Genomic DNA, 18,425 nt, shown 5'->3' with positions numbered 1-18,425 from the left:
TACCAAACCGAAATATGAAATTTGAAAAAAACGAATCTGCTTGTGCACAATGAAATAACAATATATTGAATATTCAAAGGAATTTCTTTATTTATGTTAATAAGTAGTTTGGTTTCCTTCTAGAGCCTCGTATGCTACGCCACTTCTTCGTGCCGTCTGGAGTACAGTTTCGGTTCCCAATATGCCAACGTAGGCCTTAAGGGAGTAGGACTCGGGATGGGAACGGAGTTCAAGCGATGATACTGCAGGCAAGCTCCCAGCAATTTGGTAATGGTTAATGGCTTCTCCCTATAAAAGCCAGCGGTAGGCATTAGCTGTCAAGTTGCATATTCGCTCCTACTCCGTGAGCAATCAGTCCCTAAAATTTATTAGTTAATATAAAAAAGCAAAAATTGTGACAAACAAAAACATTTCGCTATTCTCTTTATTTGGTTTTACCATATTCGAACTGAATTGGGCCAAACAAACATATTCTTTAAAAAGGGATTCGTTGAATAGAGAGAGAGAAGAGGAATATGCAAATATGTTAAAGAACTTGGGCCCAAAAAATCATGCATCTTATTTTAATTGATTAAAAATTCCATATGGTATTATCATTGTTCCTGATTCTGTTGGTGTCAGCGCCACAAAACGTTTCATCTGAAATAATGAAATAAATTAATCATTATTAAAATTTGCATTATTATTATATAATAAAAACAAGAAAAGAAGCATACTTTGGCAAGACGAAGTTTGTATACTCTTCCAGTTATAAGAAATAATCAATGTTAGTAACAACATGTTTACTTTTTAAGAATTGTTGCTAGCTTAGTTGACTAAAAAAAAAAAAATCTTTCATAGCTCTGACCGTTTTTTTGTAGTTGTCCTATGTTAGATTCGTCCTATTTCTATTTTCCCAATATAATAAGATATTTCCAAAAACACCGAAGCTTTTATGGAGGAGGTCATATGTTAAGAGACACCAAAGATAAAAGTTGTTCGCATTATTTTCCCACCAATTTTCCGATCGTTTCTATGGCAGTTATATGATACAGTTGTCCGGCAGTCAACGTAGTGACGAAGCGCACCAAAAGGGTGTGCAAAGGTGACTACTATCACTGTTGACGGCAGTCCTCGTAGTGATGAAGCGCATCAAAAGGGTAATCATCCGATTGCTTCGAGTTATACATCAATCGAAAGATATCGCAAAAACTAAATGAATTGCTTAGTTGTTTGATTTTAATGAAGCGTGCCGAATGTAAAAAATATGAAAAGTGGATTTATTTAGTGATCATACATTATATTTTCGCCACAAAAGTTGATATCAGAACTTTGGATAGTTGTCTATATTTTTACCACGTTAAGAATGTTTTTGTTTGATTAAGAACTAAATAACAAATGTTATTTTCAAGCGTAAGAAGGTTATATGTTAAAAAAAATACCAATGATATATACTTTTTTTAAAATTTTTTTTTCCCAATATTCCTGTGGAAGCTATAAAATATAGTTGTTCTGGATCGACTTTTGGGAAAAGTTTCAGCCAAAGAGCTTATAGGGTATAATAAACAACATGTTTTGTATTTTTTGAAAAACGGAATGCAGGCTCCTAAAACAAAAACGTAACGTATATTATTATATAAAAGTTTTTATACCCATGCAGTTATAAGAAATTAGCAACGTTACCAACGTCACCATGTGAAATTTTTAAGGATTGTTGCTAGCTTCAATCAAAAAAGAAGAAAGGAAGTTAACTTCGGAAGTTTGTATACCCTTGCAGTTATAAGAAATAATCAACTTTAATAACACCATGTAAAATTTTTAAGGATTGTTGCTGACTTCAGAGATATTAAAAAAAAAATATTCCATTCTTTTTTTTAATCCTTTTGTGTTTTGCATATATATGTAAGAGTAGTCCAATTTTTATTTAATTGACTTCTAAATTTTTAAAAATATAAAAAATTATATTCCCTAATATTATAGGATAATATGTCAAAAAGTCCCAAGCTATAATTTGTTTCATACTATTTTCCCACCAATTTTCTTCTCGTTCCTATGACAGCTATATGATATAGTCGTCCGATTTTGATAAAATTTAATTTTAAATTCAGAACTAATAAACAATTGTCATTTCCAAGCCTAGAAGGTCAAAAAGCACCAAACATAAGAGTATAATTTGTTTCATATTATTTTCCCACAAACTTCCGATCGTTCCTATGACAGCTATATGATATAGGCGTCCGATTTTAATAAAATTTAATTCTAAATTCAAAACTAATTAAAAAATGTTATTTCCAAGCGTAGGAGGTTATATGTTAAAAACACCAAGGATATATTTTTTTACAAGCCGATCCGGCTGGTTCCGACGTATATACTGCCTGCAATAGAAAGAAGACTTTTGGGAAAGTTTCAGCCCGATAGCTTTAAAACTGAGAGACAAGTTTGCGTAGTAACGGACGGACAGACGGACATGCTTCGATCGACTCGTCTAGTCGTCCGATTTTTATTAAAATAAATTCGAAAGTCTTAAATATATAAAACATGATATTCCCAATACTATATAATATGACAAAAAACACCGAAGCTATAATTTGTTTCATATTATTTTCACACCAATTATGCAAAATTGCAAAAAATTATGGGGCGACTGTTACATCTATCTGTTGTAACGAACTGTTTTCTTTGGTTTCTGCTCGCTACGGTATTTGTGCGGCTAGCTCAGTAGATTGTGTGTGTTCGTCCCACCAAATTTATATAAATGCGACCGCCCAGTAGTTCAGTGAAAAAGCACAGAATTCTCGGGTTCGGAGTGGGTTTATTGCGGGTATAACTGCAGCCGGCTTTATAACTTGCTTGTCTCGCTGTCTTTGACTGTGTGGGTTGTCTTGTCGCTCCTCGAAGATCCTTGACCGCTGATTGCTCCTGACGTGGCTGGCTCGGTGACTGCTCGGTCACGATTCAGACTCGCTATGGGGTCAGCCGTGCGGGCTTAGGGAAGCGTCACCGTTCTCAGACTAGAGTGAACAGACTGACGAGCTCTCCAGGATCACTCCTCTCGATACCCGACCTCCTGTCCCTTGCTCTGTCCCGGATGGTCCCACGGGCTTCCGCTCAGATCGTGCGGACAGTAAAGGCGGAACGCCAGGAAGCTGCTTCGCTTTTCACTTCGCTTCTGTGCCTCGTGTAAACGAACGTTCCACCCTAGCCTCACCCTTCCGCGTACTGTCCGTGCCGCTCCTGCGGGCTCGATCCTCCTTGCGTGGCCGTTGCGGTGTGGTGTCCTGCTTGCTGGTGGCGATGTCCTGCGAACTGCTCCTGACAGGTGGCTGTAGGTCTTGACTTCTGTGCTGGGTTCGAGGGCATACGCCGATCCGGGTCTTTTCTCCCTTCTGGCTCGTGATTCTCGGGGTTCTGTTGCGCCGCTCCGGGACTTCTCTCCCTTCTGGCTCGCTACTCTAGGGGTTCTGTTGCGCCGTTCCGGGACTTCTCTCCCTTCTGGCTCGCTACTCCAGGGGTTCCGTTGCGCCGCTCCGGGACTTCTCTCCCTTCTGGCTCGCTACTCTAGGGGTTCTGTTACGCCGCTCCGGGACTTCTCTCCCTTCTGGCTTGCTACTCTCGATTTCAAATCTAAGTCTAGTAGACCCTCCAGGCGTAACGCCAGGACTTCGTCGGCAGGACAGAACAGAACTTAGCCGTGTGGTGCCTCCTTAGACCTCAGCCACCTGTGTCTCAGTTCGGAGATTCCTAGTAATCCCAATCCCGAACGTCTCGACGTGACGATCTTGCTCCTCGTAGGCTCCCACGGCGCTGCTTCCGACGACTCGCCCTGGTGTGGATCCCTCGTAACTTGCTTGGTTGGATTTCGTTCGACTCCTTGCTCTCAACTGACTGCTCGCTCTTGACTGACTGATCTCGACTGAATGCTCTCGACTGAATGATTGATCCCGCTGCCAGCGCCCTGCGGGTTTATATAGGGCCTCTGGGAACCTATTTATTTCCCTTTTGCACACGGCCCGCCAAAACTCTCCACATCGGGTCCAAAGTTCATGGTTCCTGTTTGACCCTCTTATCCCTGACGCACTGCTTCCCGCCGCCGTCCAGCCTGATGCTGCCGTCCCGCTGATCCCGGAGACGCATGCGACATGTTTGTGAGCCGCACCGCTGCTGAGATGTGGCACCTTCTTTCCAAAGTCCAAAGTCCGGCGGCGTCCCGCTACTCCTTTTTGCACACGGCACTCTCGCTCCGCCCGCCAAGTCTCCGCTCTCTCCTTCTCCATTGTTGGTCTCCAAACTCTCTTGGTCTCCGAACCCTCTTTCTCTCCAAGCTCTCTCGCCCTCCAAACTCTTGTCTCCAAACTCTCTTCCTCTCCAAACTCTCTCGCTCTCCAAACTCTTGTCTCCAAATTCTCTTCCTCTCCAAACTCTCTTCTTCTCCAAACTCTCACGTTCTCCGACCTCGATCTCCAAACTCCCTCGTTCTCCGTCCTCGATCTCCAACTCTCTCGTTCTCCGTCCTCGATCTCCAAACTCTCTCGTTCTACGTCCTCGACCTCCAACTCTCTCGTTCTCCGTCCTCGCTCTTCGCCGCGCCGCCACTACGCGAAGTCGCGTACCTGGTGAGCGGCCGGCCATCTGCTGCTGGGATTTGTGGGGAGTTATTCAACTCCTCACACTGTCAAAGAAATTTTTTTAATATCATTGAAGCTAGCAAGAATTTCTTAAAACTGGAAGGGTATTCAAACATTAGCTTTCCGAAGCTAAAATCCTTTTTTAATTACTAAAAAAAAGCGTTTAACATAAATCAAGAAAAGAAGCTTATTTCAGCAAGCCGAAGTTTTCATACCCTTGCACTAATTATATGCAAAAATGCATGCATCATGATCAGATTGAACATACATACATATTTAGCTGAAAAAGTTTCGTTTTTCTCTGCTTGCAATAAAAACTCCCGTCAATGGTAATAAATACTAAAATTAAAATTCTCAAATAACTTAAAAAATAAAGCCTATACATATGGTATAAAAAATTAGTCATCGGGCCGCGGCTTAGGTTTATAAAAGGTTGGATAAATTTTATCAAAATCGGACGACTATATCATATAGCTGCCATAGGAACGATCGGAAAATTAGCAGAAAAACATAAAATAAAAAATATATCTGTTGTGTTTTTAAACATATAATCTTATAAGATTGAAAATAATATTTTTTAATTAGTTCTGAATTTCGAATTAAATTTTATTAAAATCTGACGACTATATCATATAGGAACGATCGGATAATTGGTGGGAAATAATAGGAAACAAATTATAGCTTTGGGCTTTTTGATTTCTTCTCTTATAATATTGGGAATATACATTTTTATATTTTTAAGAATTTCAAATTCATTTTAATAAAATTATTAATTATTTTTTATAACTGCAAGGGTATACAAACTTCGGCTTGCCGAAGTTAACTTCCGTTCTTGTTACATAACGATTTGTATAGTCGAACATGTCCATAACAACCTTGCTTTCATGTGCTGTTGCACATCCATAGACAGACGCGTCATCCCAAAAACAGAGCAACAACAGATTAGCGGAACCCGTTGATGTAGCTTCTTCTTTTTCTGCGTGGCACGCGTCTCTTTTATTTTTTTCACTTGCGTTTGCTTATGTGAACTAATTGGAGTAAACCATGCCAACATTCATTATAAAAGAAAACCAGTGATTTAAACCACGGTAACATTGCTTATTAAACAAAACCAATGATTTAAAAAAAATATATATTTTTTCCTTTGGATTTACATAGTGGGCTCTAGTGTTATTGGGGTCGTTGCGGTCATAGGTACCTCTGCATCAAGGGTCTGAGTAGCCTTCTGCTTAAGGCAGCTCAAGTTCTTAATGCACCTCATTGCCTTTTGTAGCTCTTTCTCCGGAGGCTCGGATGGTTTATCTCAGAGATTGTACCTAAAATTAGAAAAAAATTAATTTTTAAAATAGAACGAGTCACGATTAAATTTGTAAGTTTTATTTTAAATACAAAAAATGTAACTTTTGGAATTTAGAGTAAAAATCCAGAAGTCTTTTAAAAATTAAACTTACAAATATTTATATAATAAATAATTTATAAAAATAACTATTTTTAGCACCTAATGAAAACTTACTTACGCGACAAAATTTGGGTAGGCCTTCAGTTTTTTTTCCTTATTATGGGTCAAAACAATTTGCTCCCAAATAAAATTTCTTATTGTGCGGATGGGCCTTCTACTTTTTAGCAGATTTGCCATCATCTTGATCTAAAAATATATCAAAATATTAAAAAGCAAAAAATAAAGCTATTGAGGAAACTTACATAGTCTTCCTTGCCAATAAGCAAATAAATATATTTTGGACGTAAAAACAAAAAATATGTATTTTTCTTAAATATTAAAAATTGTATAATTAGTTTAAAAAATTTTAGTTTCCCACAAATTGTATATGTTTTTTTACTATTTGTTACAACATATATTTTTTGGCAGTAACTGAAAAAATAACATTTTTCAAAGGACTGAAAATTAGAGATGTTTGAAACTTTTATCTAAAATATATAATATATATATATATATATATATTTATATATATAAAAAATATATAATGAATAATTTCTTTCGCTGTTTTTTTCAGGCTCTGTGCTTCTTGGGAAACTTGTATTTTTAGTAATGCTTATATAAATTAATTTGTTGTTAGTTGCACTTTTATAAACAAATGGTTTGAGAGACTGTGATTGTTTTTTTGTTTTATTAATTGAAAAATACTTGTTCAATCTAACTCGTGCATCGCAAGTGAAGAAAAGGGCGTACCTTCCAGAAGAACAACAAGTGACAACAATGGTTTCGCTTATTCGTGAATGTTCTTTTTTTGGCATTTCCCGTTTGTCTATGCATGTTCCGTTGCACATGACACCAGGGAATTTATTGACATGTTCGACTATGAAAATCACTATACAAAAATATAATTTTGAAAATTATAATTATAAAAAAAAATAAAGCCTCCACACAAATTATTTAAGTTATTTGGATTTACATTTACTAAAAATGTTGCATTATTTAAATGTCACTTTAATTGCTCGGTCTATTTCCCTTCACCCGCATTTTTCCAGGAAGGCATGTCGTAAGAGGGAGAGCGAAAAATTTCTTTTTGTGGGTTCTCCCCCGTGAAAGAGCGCGGCTCTCAACTGGCTGTGCCGAGTCAAGTCCTAGCCATTTGGGGCATTAGAGTGGGTGTGGCAAACTTATTTTTAGGTCAATCGAAAGGTTTTAATGACACATATACACTATATAAAAAATAATAAATAATAATGAAACAAATACTTTAAGCAAAAAAAAATGTTCTAGCATGACAACTGTGGCCACAGTTTTGGGCTTGTTGTGGGCCTTAGAGTAGGAGTGGCACATTTTTTTGGATCATTCGTTTGATGAGACAAACACTTTTTAGTTAAAATTATTTTTCTATCATAAAAGCTGTAGGCTCTATAGATTTTAGCGGATTGTAGGCCTTAGAGTCGGCGTGGCACCCCGCTGAAACAAACATACTCTGGGTAGGAGGCTCAGGAATCTGCATACCAAGACTGACTGCTTTTATAGTTTCCGAGATCTCAGCGTTCATACGGACAGATGAACATGGCTAGATCGACTCGGCTAATGATCCTGATCAGGAATACATATACTTTATACTTTATAGCCTTACTATTTTCGGTTTAGAAGGGGTATAGGACAGGGGGCATCAGTGAAGATAAAAGAAAATAAATAATGAGAAGAAGTGCATTCTATTTCAGTTATTTAAAGAGAAGCATGATATACATATTGTGCGCAGCAAAACACATTTATTTTGTTAGTACAAATTATGTTTTATTGAAAATAATAAAGTTAGGTAAGTGTTAAAATTGATCAAAGTTTAGGGTAGGTACATTTTTAAGGTCTTTTATCATTGGCATGAAAGATTTTTTGATGGCAACAAAAATCAGGGTCAGCTCCAAAAGGTAAATATACTAGTGAAACACATTTTTTATAAATATGTGTGCCAATTTTTTAGGAGCTAAGGATTCATAGGAACTGGACATATGTTTGAGGTAGATGTGGAGATACAAAAATGAAAAAAGCAAAAAACAAGACCTATTGACATTAATTTTAGCCTACAGGAAAATCTGAATAACATAATTTTAAATTTTGTATTTTTATTGAGTTTTTAATAGTTACAATAGTGTGATTCAAGTCAAATATGCGCCGTTTTCTTTGATAACGCGTTTAAACGAGATGCCAACTTCATAATGCCCCTCTTATAGAAGCTCTGTTCCCTATTGGCAAAAAACTCGAAGAGCAAATATTCAAAGGACTCTCTTTTTTTTTGCGTCAATTTGTAGGGCACCCATACATCAAGCTTCTTAGTATTCCAAGCTTCTTCAAATCGTTTTAAACAGTTTAATGACTTCAACCCAACTCTTTTCCGATGCTACGGCTGCTAATATTCCAGTTCTTTTCAACCAATTCAGCGATTTTATTGAAACTTCGACGACATATCTTCCGGAGCGGGGCGCATCTTCCAATTCTACACGAACGAATGCGCTGAAAACATCATTTTGCGGTGTAAATGAAAACTGTTTTGAGTCCATAAAATCGTTGTATCGTATCTTTATCGTAGTAGTACTGTAAAATGTTCCGTATTTTCTCTCTATTTTGCTCCATGTTTGCACTTAAAAACCGTGACCCGATGCGACAAACGGAAATTAGAAGAAAGCGCTTGCAGTGACAACTAATATAAATAAATCAATAATAAATAAATAATAAATATAAATAAATATTCATTGGACATATTCTTCATCTCACAAATGATTACATATAGTATGACGTGTCACGAAATGAAGGCTCAAACGACAAATTTGTATAAAGAAAGCATACATTTTTTCGCCTCTTAGTAACTTCTGGAAGACAGTAAAACGATATTACGCATTTATGTCATTTCTGGCCGATAAATACGATAGAACACATTTAGGAAAAAGCAAAAAAGGGTCGCGATCGCGAAATAGTAACTTCTGAGACACTTCTAGATGATAGAACAAATTAAAAAAAATAATAATGGGAAAAAGGAGGACGCGATAATTACCCTTACCCTATTACGTTTAGCTATTTATGGGCAAGCTAGTTGTGCACATTACCCGTATGTGATTGTCCTGCTTCTCGCGCAGTGCAATTGCCAGGTAGTCGTCGAATATCCAAGGGAAGGGAACAACCAACATGTTTTCCACGCAGCAGACACAGCAAACATAAAACGGAATTTTAAACTCTGACAACGGCAATTTTCACGACGGATTGAACTTCTGGACTGGACTACACGGCTATAATTGTAGTCCTTCCAACCATGAGTGCAACATTAATCATCCATCGGAAACATCTCTCAGCTCTGTTTTGTTTGTTCTGGGTCGTACTACATCGCTTAAGTCCTCTCATTCCCAACACGAATCTCTACTCAGATGAATTCATTTTAATGGAACATTGTATTTGAAATTTTTGTCTTAAGTTTTATCATTTATGGAGTCTACCTACTGTACTGAAGGACTTTCACAAAGAACATGTATAAATTATTTAATTTGATTTATATCAATAAAATAGTCGATGACTTTTACACCTGAAATTTAGAAACTTTTCGTATAAATAAAAGGCGGAGTTTTATTTTAATGGTTATTTATTAATAGGGCCGAAGTGCCTCTGTTCAAAATCGAATAAGACAGTCCTGCAACTTATGGTTACGAGATCGTTTCATAGCGCCCACGCAAATATGTCGTGGTTGCCGGCTATGCAACGACATCCGGTCAAATGCTTATTCAGCTATTTGGCCAGTGTCGTATTCGGTCAGCGAACTCAGACCGTTCGTTTGTCTTAACTACTCCCCCCCTCGAGGTTAAGGCCGCCCTCGGCCGACTCTATCTCCGCAACGACGTCCCTCAGCCGCTTTGTAGACCTTCTCGCAGTGATGATGCGCCGACAGGTGACAGGCGCGCAACATACAGCCGCCACGGAGAACGCCACGTTGTAGATGCGATGCGTTCCGGCTTCTTCCTTGAATTTCACGATCTCCTCCAGGTTTCGTTCATTTAATCGATGAAGGAACGGGAGGCTCAGAATATCTTGGCTGGCGGTGAAGGGAAGTTGACGATCCCAGGGACTCTACTCTGGGCGTTGTTGTGGTTGACGAATAGTGTCCCGCTGATTCTGGCTCTGTCGTTGAAGGTGATGAGGTGCGTGCCCAGCACTCTGATCTCGGTACCGTTGTCGACTTGAATCATTGCTGGATTATCGTTGACTATGATAATCGCCTCGTCTACCTCGGTGATCGCCTCCAGGTCGCTAGGCTGAATCTCGCAATAAATATGACTTTGGGGAATTTAATAATAAAGTGCAATGAGTCAGGGGACTGAAGAACTTTTACGGACGAGACAGACATTAGGTCACCTATCGGGGTGTTGGTGGGTTCCTCTAACCAAATTGATTTGAAGTCTGCGTGATCTAAAATGTTAGGGCTAACTATGTTAGCTTTCGCAAGTGAAATAGCCAACATTAAATTTTGCAACTCCATCGACAACATTCTATTTCCAGCCAACAAAGTTTCATACAGGTGACTTGTGTCGATTTGTGAAGTTTGAGTTACTTTTAAAATTTGGTTGACTGTGGAGGCTAGTTTATTAATTTGGTCCTGAGCTCTAGTATTTATTTCTATTTGTCTATTGTTGGAGTTTATCAGTTGCATCTCTGTGAACCTAGTCCTTTCTAAATCACCTGCATCAGGTGTACCTGCCACAGCCTTTAGTATGGACCCTAGGAAGTCTATGCTTCTCGCGACCCTTTGGTGCGTACCCAAGGCCTCTAGCAAGTCCTGCAGATGCACCGTATCTACGACCAGGAGCTTCTTTATGTGAGACTGTGGAAAAACGTCAATGAGCTTGACTGTCTCTTCTACAACTCGTTCGTACTCCGACAGGTTCGCGGAATGTTTTACATAAGCATACTCTTCCCAAACCAGGACTTGCCCATCTATGGTGGGGATGTAATTGGCGTGCGAGTAATCGGTGATGTGCGCCGAAGCCAGCGACAAAGAAAAGACAAGTATGATTTCAAACCTGTAGGGTGAAATGTGTGTTTTATATTTACTTTAGTTTTTTTTTCTTTTTTCTTAGAGAGGTTACCCACAACCAAATGGAAGATTGAAAGAAACTTATGCCAAGGTGGTTAAACATAAATGCGCCTAGTGGCTGACAAAACTATTACTAACTAATACTAGCGTGCCTAGTGGCCAAAAAAGTAGGTGCCTAGTGGCTTAAAAAATATAAATGCCTAGTGGCTAAAAAAAAGGAGAAGAAAGGGGGTCATTATATGTTGTCTTTATGAACCACCCTCCCCTTAATTAGGACCGTGGTCCCCAGGTCCGATTCTACCGCTCTTTCTTCGCACAATGGCGTCAGCTTGTTTGCCAGCCTTCTGTTGGACTTAACTAATACTTTCTCGCCAAATTCAAAGACTCTATTCTGCCGCGACGCATTCTCTCTGCTCCTTAGCGCGTTTTGAGCCTTTCTTATTTTGCCGTTGCCGCCAACAAAATGACTTCTACTGTGTCACTTATTTTCCTGTCGATTTTTAGACACCTAGCAAGCTTTAGCAAGGTACTATGAAATCGCTCTACCTACCCATTCGAAACACTCTGCAACGGTGGAGCATTCGCAATGTTGACTCCAAAACTGTTGGTCAGCATTGTTGAGATTGTCTGTGAGTTCAATGAGGGCTCATTGTCACAGTAGATTGTCTAAGCCTTTGGGAAGAAATTCATCAATTGAAGAATTGCTGGCTTCAGATCTTCAATGGTTCTCGACGGCATGGGCTGAACTACAGCGAACTTGGAGTACTTGTCGACGCAAGTGAGGAAGAATTTCTTATCAGTGGAAAATATGTCTATGTGTAACATCTCCCCCGTATGTGAAGGGATTGGCGTTTCGCCTAGTACCTGTTTCTTTGGGTGTCTGTCGTATTTGGCTCTGCGACACACCTTACAATTCAATGTATCTCTTTGTCATTTTGGGGAAATAATAGTCTGTTAAGACCTGCTTGACATTCTCTTGTGCAGCCCTGTGGGCGCGATTATGTTCATCCGTCAAGATTTCCCTTCTCTCATTGATGTCGAAGATGTCGGCGACTATATTCTTACAATGTGGGAATTTCGTTGCTGGGAATGTTCGAACCAGTTCATCTTGAATCTGGGCGAGGGTGTGGAGGTCGCAATGGATCGCGTTGACCACTTTGGGGTCAACTGCAACCTTAATTTCCCTAAATAAAGATTCCCTGTCAACGAAATGAAGAGTATGCCGAGTTTTTTCTCGGAACAATATGACTCTCCTAGTTAAAGGGTACCTTGCCTCCTCAATCACGATCTGAGTCCTAAAGCACTTTATTGGCTTATCGGTTTTGCCGTGATAATGCATCAGCTACGTGGTTTTCTTTCCCGGGTTTCTAGAATAATCGGGCGCCGGGCTTTCCAACGCTTTATCTTTGCATTGGGGTTACCCTCGGAAACTGCAAAAATTAGAGGTTGGTGGTCTGTGTAGATATTGATTTCTCTTGTCACGTCAACGTGTTTGACATGATCGCTTTCGTTTTTTGAGAAGATTATGACGTCATCTACGTAGACGTAGCATGTCTTGCCAATTTCTTCACGGAGCACATCGTCGATGGCTCTTTGGAAGATGCTTCCCGTACTTGCCTCCATTTACAGAAAACGAGGTCTTCTCGCGATCACGTTCCGCCAGAGTTATCTGGTGGTAGCCTGACTTCAGGTCTAGTGTCGTGAAGTATTTCGCTTGTCCGAGGTTCGCCAATATCATTGATATGTTTGGCATTGGGTATTTATCCGCAATGGTTTTTGAGTTCAGTTTTCTGAAATCTTCTTCTTGTTACCCGTTTCGTCTACACCTTTTTTGTCAACAACCCAAATTGGGTTATTATAAGGTGATTTGGATTTTTGTATGATTTTGTTTTTAAGGAGGTTTTTTAACTCTGAATCGAATGAAAACGGCCACACCCATAGGGTAAGGGTATAGCTTAGAATATATAGGTTCCGCGTCCTCCGTTCGTATGGTTGCTACAACCGAAGTGTTGAACGGTAATGCATCGTCTGGGTCAGCAAAGGCATTGACCCGGAACTTTAGCATCTGTGCGAATTTAGCTTTGACGCACGACGTCGTGAGGTTATCGCATACGCATTTATGATATTGGATGGCCTCGCATTTGGAGCCCACCAAATCGACTCCCTCTTGAGCTAGCAGGTCATGACCTATAATGCCATCGAATGTCGACAGGTTGTTTAGTACAAAAAATGGGGCGGTTACGCCGAAGATTTGTATTATTTTTTGTTATTTTATTTGAGCCATGGATTGAATAAATCGAGAATGGCTTATCGACAGGGGTAATGTATTTTAGTTGCTGAAATGGCTTTATGTAGCTTTTTGCAGCGCCCGTGTCGATTAAAAATTTTTTGCTGACCCCTGTTACTCTGCGTTGAATGAACGGTACCAGGGACTCGCCCCTAAAAAATTGACCGCATCTTGGTCTGAATCTGCGTCGCTGTCTATATTGCTGACGGCTGACGTGGCTGCCTCATTGTAAGAGGGAAATGTTTGTGCCTGTGATGTGTCTGGCGTAATATGATCAACTCTCTGTCGCTGACCTTGTCCAGACATGCGCTGAGAAGCGGAACGTTTCTGGTTTTGGGTGTAGTTATTACCCGAGGGGCTTGGCCTTGAAAACGCCGTTAGTTGCCGAAATTTGGACGAGGATGGGTCTATGTCCATTGGCTTCGGCGTGTCTGAGTTATTTGGCTTGCTTTATGCTTGCTACCCTGCGGTTGCTTAAAGTGTGGGGACTTGGACTGCTTCGGGTTTGATTTTGGGTCTTTCCCTTGAGTCTTCTGTTCCGCTTTGTGGTCTTTTTCTTCTAAACTTTTAGCGAAGTTAGCCGCGAAAGCGTACCTTTCGTGATTTGATTCAATTTCTTGAGCAAGGGGTAAAGCCGGAAGTAGGTCTTTAGGTTTCGCAGCAAAAAGTACATCTGTGAGGTTGCGTTTAAGCCCCGAAACAAAAACTCGCAACGCATCGTCGCGGAATTTGTTATGTAAGCCCTCAGCTATTGCTGACTCGTAACTCATGTTGACTTTGTTTATCAACAGTGTGAGCTTTTTCTCTACCTCATCATAATATTGAAGCAGTGGCATGTTGCCCTGCCTCAATGTACCAAGCTCAAGTTCAATGACATGCATTGGGCGCTTGTCGCTGTATGTGAAGTCAAGGCGATTTATGATTGCCTCAACCAATGGCGCGAACTACCATTATATGGCTTGAAAATTTCGTAGGCGGCTAGCGCCGCTTGTCTCCAAGAGACATAAGACTCTTGGGCCCCTGCAAACTCTTGCAGACATTTGACGGCATCCAGTGGCTAATCTCAACGGCCTTGTATTCTTCAACTACGGGCGGCGTAATTTGAACTGTAGCTACTTGGTTGGACAACTCATTAATTCTCTGAATTAATGCTTTCTGCTTACCGTCGTGTACGACAGCTTGCTCAGCTAAAGCGTTGCGAATCGCTGCCTCAACCACTGTTCTAAGTTGTTCTGGGTCCATGTTTGGTGAAGAAACAACAAGAATACATTTGCTTTTTACAATTCTGTTTCTAAGAACTCTAGTATGGCTATCAGAGTCTGACTCTGAATCGGTGCAATGTTGCTGAGGGGTTCTGTAGCTTGAAAATGGCGAGCTCATCGGCCCGAACGTTGAATGGGTACGGAAAAGAAAACAATCAAACTCATGAGTAGGCGACTTAGCGCAAAAACAACAAAAAATTCAACGGGTCGAATTACGAATGATGCAAAGCTAAAACTTTTTTTTGTAAACACAATGTGGCAAAAAGAAATAAACACAGTTCTTACTTAAAATGTTTTTTAATTTCAAGTTGCAAAATTTAATGAAGCAGTTTACCTTTTTGATTAGTTTGATTTGCTTAGCAGACCTAAAAAAAGTATTGTTACAAGGAACTCCACTTACATGACTTGTTACGAGAATTTTATAGGGTAGGATAGGGTATAGTTCCCGCGCAGCAGTCGCCGTTTTGTAGTTATTATAATGGGGTAGGCTTTCCGCGCAGCAGTCACTGGTTTGTAGTTGTAGTTGTCGTTGTTTTTTTTTTTTATTTTTAGCGGTGTCACTTTGTTAATGTCGTTGCTGGTCTAGCAACGTTGTTGATTTCTTGTTTTTATAACGCGATATTAAAACAAGCGCGGGAAATCAACATTACCAGTTGGGCGCCAATTATTTAATTTGATTTATATCAATAACGTGCCTTTTTTTCCCAATAATATTGTCTTTTTTTACTGTTGTTTTAGTTGTACATATTCGCCTAATATTGGACTATATTTCCTTATTTATTGTAGTCACTGGATTAAATTTGTTAGTATTTTATTCATTTTTAATTGGCTGCTTTTTTAATAACGGCTTTTTTCCAGACATTGGAAAATTTATCTTAATCAAATATTTATTCTTGCATATATCTTTTCTTCCCTTAAGAGAACAATTTGATATTGTTTAGTGCAATGTCACTATTACTATGTATATACGATAGGAATCACGATTTCTTAAAAGCGCGATATAGAATTAAACCCTGTTTATACGACACATATAATTTCGTGAGTTGCTTTCAGTAGAGATGCTAGACGCGTAAAATTTTGTATTCTAGTCTGGTCACACTTTTACAAAATGTAAACATACCGCACAATGCGATGGATAAACTAAAATTCTTTATTTACAATCGGCAAATAAGAACCGGAAAATTAATTTTCAAAATTACTGAGTGGTCGCACAGAAGGTCGATGGTGATTTTCACTTTTATGCACAGCGTTGCCCCTGGTCTGCATAGCGTTAAGTTGGTTGCGCACCACAAATTCACGCTTTCAGGCTGAATTCAAAGTCAACTTTCGTGTGTTGTCGTATTCACGAAATGGCGTTTATACACACACGAATCGGCTGAAAGCGTGCAATGATAGAGTGGCATCGTATAAACGCAGTATATATTAACACATCTAAATTTGATTGTGTAAGAGCGAAGTTTTTGTTCTGTCTATTTTGAAATCTGACTATTATTATTTGTCGGTCATGGACTTTAAATTCTTCGATGCTTTTTCTTAATAAACCTGGTATTTGCTCTTTTCGTTAAGGTACTTTACTAAATTCTTCTAAATCTATTCTCTTTCTTGTTAATTTGGAAGTTGGATTTTTCGTTTTAATTTTTTATTTAAAATTAATTTGATAACGGCTTAGGATCTATTTTAATACATATGGTCCCAAATAATTTACAGCCAATGTATTGCTGCTATTTCCTGTTCGGCTGTTGATATGTTACTTTCGCCTTTTGTAAACGTTCGAGAGGCGTGTGCTACTGGAAAGTCTATACCATCATGTGATTTGGTTAAGACGGCTCCGCATGCTTGCTTACTAACATCTGCTGTGATACAAAAATGTTTATTGAAGCCTGGATATTGTAATTTATGTTTAATTAAGGCGTTATTAAGCTATTTAATAATTTCTTGACATTAAATACATTTGTCTTGCAAAGGTGAGTCTTGAATAATGGGAGAAATTTGTATGAAGCCTTTGTAACAGTTTCAGGAAGCGAAACATCTTCCTGCTTATTCTGCATCGATGCTACAGGATATTTGAATATTGTGTCGTTTTTTATGCCTTTATTTGTGCACTTATGACCTAAAAATGTGACAAAGAGGTTATTTAAATTTTTGATCCAATGATTTTGGAACTGCCTAATACTACTCAAACAATGTTATGCACTTCGAACAGTACAAACAATTGGCCCGACGACATACAAATTATGTTATTTGATTTATATCAATAAAATAGTCGATGACTTTTACGCCTAATATTTAGAAACTTTTCGTAAAATTAAAAGGCGGAGTTTTATTTTAATGGTTATTTATTAACAGGGCCGAAGTGCCTCTGTTCAAAATCGAATAAGAACTGAAACATAAAATCAAACAAGACAATCCCGCAACTTACGGTTACGAGATCGTTTCATAACGGCCACGCAAATACGTCATGGTTGCCGGCTATGCAACGACATCCGGTCAATTGCTTATTCAGCTATTTGGCCAGTGTCGTTTTCGAACTCAGACCGTTTGTTTGTCTTAACTTATATATAAATAAATACAAAATAATAAATACAATTTAGATATTTATAAATAAATAAGTTAAAAAAATAATGTTCTAAATAGATTTAAATTTAAAAAATTAATTTGGCGTGTTACATAATTTTATAAGTCTTAAATTTTAACTTTAAGCAGTTACCAGACTTTTTGTACTCACGAGTCGTCGATAGTCGTTTATCGAATTTTGCCTATCGTTATCTGGCCTAACGTTAACAACTTTGTTAAATTTGTAATTTATGAATTTTTTTGTAGTTTAGCATATAACACGTGTAACTCCAGTGAAATCGGGCATTCAATGATTCTTCTCATATTTAAATATAAAAGGTAAGGGAAGAGGGCAGAGGGTATAATGATTTTAGTCAGACGTTTGTAACGCAGTGAGAAGACGTTTCCGACCCCATAAAGTTTATATGTTCTTGGCCAGCATCACTAGACGAGTCAATCTAGCCATGTCCGTCTGTCCGTCCGTCTGTCAGTCTGTCCTTCCGTTTCTATGCAGACTAGTCTCTCAGTTTTAAAGTTAACGGGCTGAAACTTTCCCTAAAGTCTTTCTTTCTATTGCAGGTAGTATATAAGTCGGATCCAGCCGGACAACTATATCTACAACTTTATCTTATAGCTCCCATAGGAACTATCGGGGAAAAAATTAATAAAAATTATATCTTTGGTGTTTTTTAACATATAACCTCCTTCGCTGGGAAATAACATTTTTTAATTAGTTCAGAATTTCGAATACAATTTTATCAAAATCGGACGATTGTATCATATAGCCGCCATACGAACGATCGGAAAATTGGTGGAAAAATAATATTAAACAAAATATATCTTCAGGGTTTTTAGACATATTATCCTATACTATTGTAAATAACATTTTATATTTTTTAAAAATTGGACGACTTTAATATCTCTAAAGCTAGCAACAATTCAACATGGTGTCACTGACGTTGATTAGATCTTATAACTGCGGGGTATACATACTTCGGCTACCCGAAGTTAACTTTTTTTCTTGTTTTTATTTTGACTATGCAAAATAACATAGTTGTTTCCTTATTAAATTTCCTTTTTAAAAAAAAAACTTATTTTTAAATTTCGTTGACATACAACGGAGGTGGACATATATAAAATTTAGTTTCCGACATGCCAACGACCGCTTCTACAAACAGTCAAAGTTATCAAAAGAAAAATAAATAAA

The 18,425-nt window shown here is 38.5% G+C and overlaps 1 protein-coding gene and 1 long non-coding RNA gene across 13 annotated transcripts in view; one reads left to right on the top strand and one right to left on the bottom strand.

Moving 5' to 3' along the window:
- Positions 1–392: 392 nt before the first annotated feature.
- Positions 393–18,425, bottom strand: part of LOC108028871 (putative serine/threonine-protein kinase STE20-like) — a 202,768-nt gene continuing 184,735 nt past the window's right edge. For 7 of the 12 annotated variants that reach the window (XM_044092641.2, XM_050889796.1, XM_044092643.2 and 4 more), the window contains exon 4: positions 393–639. In XM_044092641.2, the coding sequence (XP_043948576.1) occupies positions 572–639 (68 nt within the window). In that variant the 3' untranslated portion in view covers positions 393–571. Of the gene's footprint in view, positions 640–5,758; positions 5,921–6,117; positions 6,250–18,425 lie in introns of those variants that run through there. The other 5 variants (XR_006367984.2, XR_006367983.2, XR_006367986.2 and 2 more) reach the window with 5 other exon arrangements.
- LOC122818502 (uncharacterized) lies at positions 15,656–17,094 on the top strand. The gene is made up of 3 exons (XR_006367988.2): positions 15,656–16,231; positions 16,373–16,554; positions 16,630–17,094. It is a non-coding gene; the product is annotated as an uncharacterized LOC122818502 (long non-coding RNA).

The sequence above is a fragment of the Drosophila biarmipes genome, unplaced genomic scaffold (genome assembly GCF_025231255.1).
Source record: "Drosophila biarmipes strain raj3 unplaced genomic scaffold, RU_DBia_V1.1 ptg000007l, whole genome shotgun sequence".
Lineage (NCBI taxonomy): Eukaryota > Metazoa > Arthropoda > Insecta > Diptera > Drosophilidae > Drosophila > Drosophila biarmipes.
This window is presented reverse-complemented; position numbering and strand designations above follow the sequence as displayed.